The sequence below is a fragment of the Salmo salar genome, chromosome 03 (assembly GCF_965601325.2).
Source record: "Salmo salar chromosome 03, fSalSal1, whole genome shotgun sequence".
NCBI lineage: Eukaryota > Metazoa > Chordata > Actinopteri > Salmoniformes > Salmonidae > Salmo > Salmo salar.
In genome coordinates, this window is record NC_138293.1 from 105,014,784 (window position 1) to 105,025,000 (window position 10,217).

General features: G+C 50.7%; 1 protein-coding gene across 1 annotated transcript in view; it reads left to right on the plus strand.

The window, feature by feature from the left end:
- The first annotated feature begins 1,539 nt into the window (after nt 1-1,539).
- LOC123731750 (uncharacterized) overlaps nt 1,540-10,217 on the plus strand; it is a 60,136-nt gene continuing 51,458 nt past the window's right edge. Inside the window, exons 1-6 of the mRNA XM_082973012.1 lie at nt 1,540-1,855; nt 3,008-3,157; nt 3,259-3,398; nt 3,726-5,444; nt 6,177-6,253; nt 6,882-6,987. Coding sequence (XP_082829138.1) covers nt 3,082-3,157; nt 3,259-3,398; nt 3,726-5,444; nt 6,177-6,253; nt 6,882-6,987 — 2,118 coding nt within the window. The 5' untranslated portion in view covers nt 1,540-1,855; nt 3,008-3,081. The remainder of the gene's footprint in view (nt 1,856-3,007; nt 3,158-3,258; nt 3,399-3,725; nt 5,445-6,176; nt 6,254-6,881; nt 6,988-10,217) is intronic.

Genomic DNA, 10,217 nt, shown 5'->3' on the forward strand with positions numbered 1-10,217 from the left:
ACGATCAACTCCTTTGTCTTGCTCACATTGAGGGAGAGGTTGTTGTCCTTGCACCACATGGCCAGGTCTCTGACCTCCTCCCTATAGGCTGTCTTCATCGTTGACGGTGATCAGGCCTACCACCATTGTGTCATCAGCAAATTTAATGATGCTGTTGGAGTCGTGCCTGGCCGTGCAGTCGTGGGTGAACAGGGAGTACAGGAGGGGACTGAGCATGCACCCCTGAGGGGCCCCAGTGTTGAGGGTCAGTGTGGCAGATGTGTTGTTACCTACCCTTACCACCTGGGGGCGGCCCGTCAGGAAGTCCAGGATCCAGTTGCAGAGGGAGGTGTTTAGTCCCCGGGGTCCTTGGCTTAGTGATGAGCTTCGTGGGCACCATGGTGTTGAACGCTGAGCTGTAGTCGATGAACAGCATTCTCACATATGTGTTCCTTTTGTCCAGGTGGGAAAGGGCAGTGTGGAGTGGCAATAGAGATTGCATCATCTGTGGATCTGTTGGGGCGGTATGCGAATTGGAGTGGGTCTATGATTTCTGGGATAATGGTGTTGATGTGAGCCATGACCAGCCTTTCAAAGCACTTCATGGCTACAGACGTGAGTGCTACGGGTCGGTAGTCATTTAGGCAGGTTACCTTAGTGTTCTTTGGCACAGGGACTATGGTGGTCTGCTTGAAACATGTAGGAATTACAGACTGGGTCAGGGAGAGGTTGAAAATGTCAGTGAAGGCACTTGCCAGTTGGTCCAGGCATGCTCTGAGTACACGTCCTGGTAATCCGTCTGGCCCCGTGGCCTTCTGAATGTTGACCTGTTTAAAGGTCTTGCTCAGATCGGCTACGGAGAGCGTGATCACACCGTCGTCCGGAACAGCTGGTGCTCTCATGCATGCTTCAGTGTTGCTTGCCTCGAAAGCGAGCATAAAAGGTATTACATCTCCCTGACCCAGTCTGTAATTCCTACATGTTTCAAGCAGACCACCATAGTCCCTACTGACTGATCTACAAATCACCTTGAATTATAAATAACTCTCATTATTATTTGTAGATCAGTCAGTCAGTCACAATTTACTCATGATACATTTCCGGGTTTTGATCCTTGAACACGGCCATTATGTGGTTAGATGATATGTAATTTACCTACCCTTGGCACTGTAAGATCTGGCATGCTTCAGCAACGCTCCCTATTGGGCTTGTTCGCCATTGCGGCTGACAGTGCAGGCGGTTGACTGATCAACAAATCACCTTTGCATCTTAAAATAACTACTGTCTTAATATTTTGTAGATCAGTCAGTCACAATTCACCCATGGATATATTACATTATATTATATATTACATTATATTATATTATATTATATTATATATTACATTATATTATATTATATTATATATTACATTATATTACGGTTTTGATGTTCTCGAACACGGCCAATATCTTTAATAATTGACTAAACTACAAATGATCTGATAGAACTACATCCCCCAGATTGCTGCGCTGAAGTCTGTGTGACGCACTGACGTAGCCAGTCTTGTTTTTGGTAGGTTGTTTCGATTTCCGGTTATGTTCGTTGTTAGCCAAATATTTTGAATTAGAGCTAAGTGTGATTTTTTTTTTTTTGTTTTGTTTTTGTTTGGGACATTCAATAACATCCGAGATTTGTGAGATTTAATGACCTATAGCGTTGTTAATTATTACATAGCTAGCTTATTAGATTATCTTACTGGTTAAGTAGCTAATTTGAAGTATAAGCGGGTGTTTGTCTCTCGTTAGCAAGCTAGGTTAGCCCAAACAGATACAACTGAACCGAAAGTGTAAACAAACATGTTAAATCACAGCCAACTCCGCCAGTGAACACTCAGGTAAAGTGACAACTTCAACAGCATATAGAAAATGTTTTTTTGTTTGTTGTTGTCTTATTTTATTAACTGACATGATTTTTTTTGTTTCTTTAACATTACTTCTGTTTGCTAACGTTAGCTAGTACAGTACTATATAGTTGACTAACGTTAGTAACTACCTATAACAAGTACAGTAGTTAGTTAGCTAAGCTAACGTTAGCTGTCTCTGTAACGTTACGGCTGCAATCAAAGATACGTCTGTGGGGCTACATGAATGTTAACTAACTTAGTTAGTACTAACCTTAGTTAGTTAAAGTTGATGTAGTTAACTAGTTGGGGTCGCTAACACCTTTTTTGATAAACTTCTAACTCGAGACTGACAACTTTCCCTGTTGAACTTGTTTTGCTAGTTAGCTAGCTAGCTAACGCTTGTTAGCCTGATACTTGGACAACTCCAGCTAACTTACTAGTTAGTAATGTTAGTCATTCAAACACAGTTATCTAACGTTAACTAACTACATTCCTCATTTTTCATACTATCGTCAACTCATTAGCTAGCTACCTAAGTTGGCTACAAAAAAGTTTTTTGTATTGAATTCAAAGTTTTGTCGACCCCCCAAAACAAATGACTAGCTAGCTAAGGACAGGCCAAGTTCAGACCCCCATCCGACCACCCCCTAGCTAGCTAAGGACAGGCCAAGTTCAGACCCCCATCCGACCACCCCCTAGCTAGCTAAGGACAGGCCAAGTTCAGACCCCCATCCGACCCCCCCCCCCCCCCCCCCCAGCTAGCTAAGGACAGGCCAAGTTCAGACCCCCATCCGACCCCCCCCCCCCTAGCTAGCTAAGGACAGGCCAAGTTCAGACCCCCATCCGACCCCCCCTAGCTAGCTAAGGACAGGCCAAGTTCAGACCCCCATCCGACCCCCCCCCCCCCTAGCTAGCTAAGGACAGGCCAAGTTCAGACCCCCATCCGCTGAGTTACTGTTTGGCTTGGAGTTGACTGCAGTAGCCGTCGAATTAACCGTTTCTCTAGTCAGTGAGTCCTTTTCTTGACCCCACATACACTTTGCCTGCACCTTGACATCTCTTCCGTGTGTGTTGGGGTATATAATGGGTCTTGTCTATCAGAGCAGTATAAGGTATTAACCCTGTGTGTGTGTGTGTGTGTAGGGGGGATGGTGTCGAGTGTCGTCGGTCAGTGTGTGTCTGCGAGCAGCGTGTCACTCGGGGCAGTGTGATTGACTATGGCGGACAGAACCGCCGCCGACGACGACGACGACGTGATCCACCTGGTCAGCTTCAACATCCACCGTAGCCAAGGTAACAGCACAAGCAGGGGTTTCTGAAGCCAAGGCAAGAGCACACACAGGCTACCGTTAACTGTGTGTGTTTGGTGTGTGTGTGTGTGTGTGTGTGTGTAGGTCTTCGAGTGCGTAAGAGGAACTTCATCACCATATTGGATGACTCTGACGAGGAGCCGGTCGCTCTGGACCCAAACGGCCCTGTCCTGGTTTCTGACAAACCTGACGACGACGATGATGATGATGTCAGCATACTAGAGGTAACCTTTAACCCCTGACCTCTCACCCTGTCCTGGTGTCTGACCAGCCAGACGACGATGATGATGATGATGACAGCATACTACCATCCTACCGGTCTCTGTCTCGCTGTCTGACAGGTGACCATCCTACCAGTCTCTGTGTTCAGCTGCTGACCGGTTAATAATGGTTAGCATCCCTACCTTGACCTCTAACCCAGACTTGGGACAGGTTTGGAGCTGACTAGGTGACCCATGTCTGGTCTGTAGACTCTCTAACTGTGTGTCTGTCCTAACCAGCCGTTCTCTCTCTCTCTCTCTCTCTCCTTTGCACTCTCTTTTTCTCTGCAGCCCCTGAATCCGGCACGGCGACGTGTGATTCGTCCAGCAGCACTGTGGGGTGTGGCCTCTGAAGGCGATGGACCAATCATAGAGCTAAAAGAGGTTGAGGGTCATCAGACCGCAACCTTTCCATCGAGGTCACAGTACAGAGACCCCTCCGCCCCATCCACCTCACAGTACAGAGACAGAGACACCTCCGCCCCGTCCACCTCACAGTACAGAGACCCCTCCGCCCCATCCACCTCACAGTACAGAGACAGAGACCCCTCCGCCCCATCCACCTCACAGTACAGAGACCCCTCCGCCCCATCCACCTCACAGTACAGAGACACCTCCGCCCCATCCACCTCACAGTACAGAGACACCTCCGCCCCATCCACCTCACAGTACAGAGACAGAGACACCTCCGCCCCATCCACCTCACAGTACAGAGACAGAGACACCTCCGCCCCATCCACCTCACAGTACAGAGACAGAGACACCTCCGCCCCATCCACCTCACAGTACAGAGACACCTCCGCCCCATCCACCTCACAGTACAGAGACACCTCCGCCCCATCCACCTCACAGTACAGAGACAGAGACACCTCCGCCCCATCCACCTCACAGTACAGAGACAGAGACACCTCCGCCCCATCCACCTCACAGTACAGAGACACCTCCGCCCCATCCACCTCACAGTACAGAGACACCTCCGCCCCATCCACCTCACAGTACAGAGACAGAGACACCTCCGCCCCATCCACCTCACAGTACAGAGACACCTCCGCCCCATCCACCTCACAGTACAGAGACACCTCCGCCCCATCCACCTCACAGTACAGAGACACCTCCGCCCCATCCACCTCACAGTACAGAGACACCTCCGCCCCATCCACCTCACAGTACAGAGACAGAGACACCTCCGCCCCGTCCACCTCACAGGACAGAGACAGAGACACCTCCGCCCCGTCCACCTCACAGGACAGAGACAGAGACACCTCCGCCCCGTCCACCTCACAGTACAGAGACAGAGACACCTCCGCCCCGTCCACCTCACAGTACAGAGACACCGCCGCCCCGTCCACCTCACAGTACAGAGACAGAGACACCTCCGCCCCGTCCACCTCAACCTCAACCCAGACCAGACCCCAACCCGTCACCAGGCCTGTCCTGCAGGAGGTCAAGTTAGTTTTGCTCCCTTACATCCAGCCCCCTGCACCTCCTCAGCCCCATGCCCAGCCCCGATCCCCCTTACAGCAGCTCCACCCTGGACCACTCAACCAGCCTCAGCCCCGGCCGCCCCCGGATCCCCAGGCTCTCCTCCTGACCCGCGCTTTCCAGATGCAACAACCCAGAACCCTTCGTCCCCAACTTGTTCCCCAGGTCGCTCCCCAACGGTGGCCTGGGGGCCCCTGCGGCGTCCCGGCCCCCGCCGTGCTGGTAGCATCGGCCCCCGAGCGTCTGGGCCCCGCGGAGACAGGACATCGCATCACCCTGGGCAACCAGACTCTCGGGGGCCTCAACCCCCAGCCAGGAGCCCCGCTGCTGTCCCTTGGTCCTCAGGTGGTAGTTACTGAACCTCCCCTCGCCGTCCCAGCTCTCGCTGTTCCCCTAAACCCTAACCCCGTAGCCCCTGTCGTCCCCAGGGCAGCGGAGGAGAGGGCAGGTCCCTCAGTTCAACAGGAAATCCAGGGACCAGAGAGACCTCAGCTGCAGCCCCACGTCAGAGTACTGGTCAGAGGAGTGGTGAGCAGTACCAGACACAACACAACCACTTCTCTATTGATAGTTACCCTCACTTCTAATGAATAGTTACATCTAGTATGTCTATAACCTCTCCTCTGTTCTCTCCTCTCCTCTGTTCTCTCCTCTCCTCTGTTCTCTCCTCTCCTCTGTTCTCTCCTCTCCTCTGTTCTCTCCTCTCCTCTCCTCTGTTCTCTCCTCTCCTCTGTTCTCTCCTCTCCTCTGTTCTCTCCTCTCCTCTGTTCTCTCCTCTCCTCTGTTCTCTCCTCTCCTCTGTTCTCTCCTCTCCTCTGTTCTCCCCACTCCTCTCCTCTCTGTTCTCCCCACTCCTCTCCTCTCCTCTGTTCTCTCCTCTCCTCTGTTCTCTCCTCTCCTCTGTTCTCTCCTCTCCTCTGTTCTCTCCTCTCCTCTGTTCTCTCCTCTCCTCTGTTCTCTCCTCTCCTCTGTTCTCCCCTCTCCTCTGTTCTCTCCTCTCCTCTGTTCTCCCCTCTCCTCTGTTCTCCTCTGTTCTCCCCACTCCTCTCCTCTGTTCTCCTCTGTTCTCCTCTCCTCTCCTCTGTTCTCCTCTCCTCTGTTCTCCTCTCCTCTCCTCTGTTCTCCTCTCCTCTGTTCTCCTCTCCTCTCCTCTCCTCTCCTCTCCTCTCCTCTCCTCTCCTCTCCTCTCCTCTCCTCTCCTCTCCTCTCCTCTCTCTCTCCTCTCCTCTCCTCTGTTCTCTCCTCTCCTCTCCTCTCTAGTTGGATCTGTTTCCTGATGTCCAGGAGAACTATGTAGCAGAACTCATCCAGACCAATGACCTGAAAGACCTCAATGTGTAAGAACTACAACTATCTCCATGACTACCAATGACCTGAAAGAACTACAATTGACCTGAAAGAACTACAACTATCTCCATGACTACCACTGACCTGAAAGACCTCAATGTGTTAGAACTACAACTATCTCCATGACTACCACTGACCTGAGATCTCAATGTGTTAGAACTACAACTATCTCCATGACTACCGCTGACCTGAAAGAACTACAACTATCTCCATGACTACCACTGACCTGAAAGAACTACAACTATCTCCATGACTACCGCTGACCATCTCTTACAAGCAGTGTGCTGTGACGTAGCTTTGGGTAAGAGTGTCTGTAGCTCAGTTGGTAGAGCATGGTGTTTGCAACACCAGGGTTGTGGGTTCGATTCCCACGGGGGGCCAGCACAAAAAAAATAAACATGTATAAAATGTATGTATTCACTACTGTAAGTCGCTCTGGATAAGAGTGTCTGCTAAATGACTCAAATGCAAATGACTAAAATATAAAAATCCTGCTATTTACTATTCTCTGTGTGTGTGTGTGTGTGTGTGTGTGTGTGTGTGTGTGTGTGTGTGTGTGTGTGTGTGTGTGTGTGTGTGTGTGTGTGTGTGTGTGTGTGTGTGTGTGTGTGTGTCCAGTATCTGTAACATGTTGCTGGAGAACCCAGCCTTCCCTCGGAGAGAGAGTTCAGCCTCCGCAGCTCACAGCAGCATGCTACTGGAGCCCTGCGACGACAACTCACAGGTAGGGACGGGCCTCGACGACAACTCACAGGTAGGGACGGGCCTCGACGACAACTCACAGGTAGGGATGGGCCTCGACGACAACTCACAGGTAGGGATGGGCCTCGACGACAACTCACAGGTAGGGATGGGCCTCGACGACAACTCACAGGTAGGGATGGGCCTCGACGACAACTCACAGGTAGGGACGGGCCTCGATGACAACTCACAGGTAGGGATGGGCCTTGACGACAACTCACAGGTAGGGATGGGCCTCGACGACAACTCACAGGTAGGGATGGGCCTCGATGACAACTCACAGGTAGGGACGGGCCTCGATGACAACCCACAGGTAGGGATGGGCCTCGACGACAACTCACAGGTAGGGATGGGCCTCGATGACAACTCACAGGTAGGGACGGGCCTCGATGACAACTCACAGGTAGGGACGGGCCTCGACGACAACTCACAGGTAGGGACGGGCCTCGATGACAACTCACAGGTAGGGACGGGCCTCGATGACAACTCACAGGTAGGGACGGGCCTCGATGACAACTCACAGGTAGGGACGGGCCTCGATGACAACTCACAGGGGATGGCTAGGGATGGGGCCTCGGTTATTCAATATCCCAACAGACATTTAATATTACAATACTTTGTGAGTATTCATATTGGTAGTTACAGTCTTGTCCCATCGCTGCTACTCCCGTACGGACTCGGGAGAGGCGAAGGTCGAGAGCCGTGCGTCCTTCCCGAAACACAACCCCAACTAAAGGACGCGATGCTCGCTCAAACCCGGAAGGTGAACAGGAAACAGGAAGCCTGGCGACCACGTCAGCGTGCATTGCGCCCTGTCCGCCACAGGAGTCGCTAGAGAACATCCCTTCTTGCCAAACCCTCCCCTCAGCCGGACGACGCTGGGCCAATTGTGCCCCGTGTGTCTCCCGGTCGCGGCCCGGCTGCGACAGAGCCTGGACTGGAACCAGGATCTGTAGTAACATAGCTAGCGCTGCGAGGCAGTGTCTTAGACCACTGAGACAGAGCCTGGACTAGAACCAGGACTAGAACCAGGATCTGTAGCAACACAGCTAGCGCTGAGATGAGGTGCCTTAGACCACTGAGACAGAACCAGGACTAGAACCAGGATCTGTAGCAACACAGCTAGCGCTGAGATGAGGTGCCTTAGACCACTGAGACAGAACCAGGACTAGAACCAGGATCTGTAGCAACACAGCTAGCGCTGAGATGAGGTGCCTTAGACCACTGAGACAGAACCAGGACTAGAACCAGGATCTGTAGCAACACAGCTAGCGCTGAGATGAGGTGCCTTAGACCACTGAGACAGAACCAGGACTAGAACCAGGATCTGTAGCAACACAGCTAGCGCTGAGATGAGGTGCCTTAGACCACTGAGACAGAACCAGGACTAGAACCAGGCAGTGTCTTCGACCACTGGGACACTTTGGGAGGCTATGAGTATTAATTTTTGTAGAACAAATTATAGGCCAATTTTAGCAATGAAAAGTCTTTTTATAAATGTAATTAAAATACCAATATAACATTGTTACATACAGTGAAATATCCCATGACATTTCAAATCTAAATTCAATAGAAGGCTAAACCTTTTTGAATGTAGTTTTTAAATAAGGTGCGCCCCATTTTATTAAACTGGCCTGTAGCTTGTTGTTTCTGTTGGCCGATCAGCAGAACTACAGTGGAGGGACATGGAATAACATTAGGGAAGTAAGAGTTATCTGAATGGGGTTGTAAGCTACAATGGAACAACAAACAGGGAGGCTGTTTTATCTGAATGGGGTTGTAGGCTACAAGGAACAACCAACAGGGAGGCTGTTTTATCTGAATGGGGTTGTAGGCTACAAGAAGCAACCAACAGGGAGGCTGTTTTATCTGAATGGGGTTGGAGGCTACAACGGAACAACAAACAGGGAGGCTGTTTTATCTGAATGGGGTTGTAGGCTACAAGAAGCAACCAACAGGGAGGCTGTTTTATCTGAATGGGGTTGGAGGCTACAAGAAGCAACCAACAGGGAGGCTGTTTTATCTGAATGGGGTTGGAGGCTACAACGGAACAACAAACAGGGAGGCTGTTTTATCTGAATGGGGTTGTAGGCTACAAGGAACAACCAACAGAGAAGCTGTTTTATCTGAATGGGGTTGGAGGCTACAAGGAACAACCAACAGAGAAGCTGTTTTATCTGAATGGGGTTGTAGGCTACAAGGAACAACCAACAGGGAGGCTGTTTTATCTGAATGGGGTTGTAGGCTACAAGAAGCAACCAACAGGGAGGCTGTTTTATCTGAATGGGGTTGGAGGCTACAAGGAACAACAAACAGGGAGGCTGTTTTATCTGAATGGGGTTGTAGGCTACAAGGAACAACCAACAGAGAAGCTGTTTTATCTGAATGGGGTTGGAGGCTACAAGGAACAACCAACAGAGAAGCTGTTTTATCTGAATGGGGTTGTAGGCTACAACGGAACAACCTGTGTTAGTCCTGTTTCTCTCTGTGTTAGCCCTGTTTCTCTCTGTGTTAGCCCTGTTTCTCTCTGTGTTAGTCCTGTTTCTCTCTGTGTTAGTCCTGTTTCTCTCTGTGTTAGCCCTGTCTCTCTGTGTTAGCCCTGTCTCTCTGTGTTAGCCCTGTCTCTCTGTGTTAGTCTTTTCTCTCTCTGTGTTAGCCCTGTCTCTCTGTGTTAGTCTTTTCTCTCTCTGTGTTAGTCTTTTCTCTCTCTGTGTTAGTCCTTCTCTCTCTGTGTTAGCCTGTCTCTCTCTGTGTTAGCCCTGTCTCTCTCTGTGTCAGCCCTGTCTCTCTGGTCTCTCTGTGTGTTAGCCCTGTCTCTCTGTGTGTTAGCCCTGTCTCTCTCTGTGTTAGCCCTGTCTCTCTGTGTGTTAGCCCTGTCTCTCTCTGTGTTAGCCCTGTCTCTCTCTGTGTTAGCCCTGTCTCTCTCTGTGTTAGCCCTGTCTCTCTGTGTGTTAGCCCTGTCTCTCTGTGTGTTAGCCCTGTCTCTCTGTGTGTTAGCCCTGTCTCTCTCTGTGTTAGCCCTGTCTCTCTGTGTGTTAGCCCTGTCTCTCTCTGTGTTAGCCCTGTCTCTCTCTGTGTTAGCCCTGTCTCTCTCTCTGTGTTAGCCCTGTCTCTCTCTGTGTGTTAGCCCTGTCTCTCTCTGTGTGTTAGCCCTGTCTCTCTCTGTGTTAGCCCTGTCTCTCTCTGTGTTAGCCCTGTCTCTCTGTGTGTTAG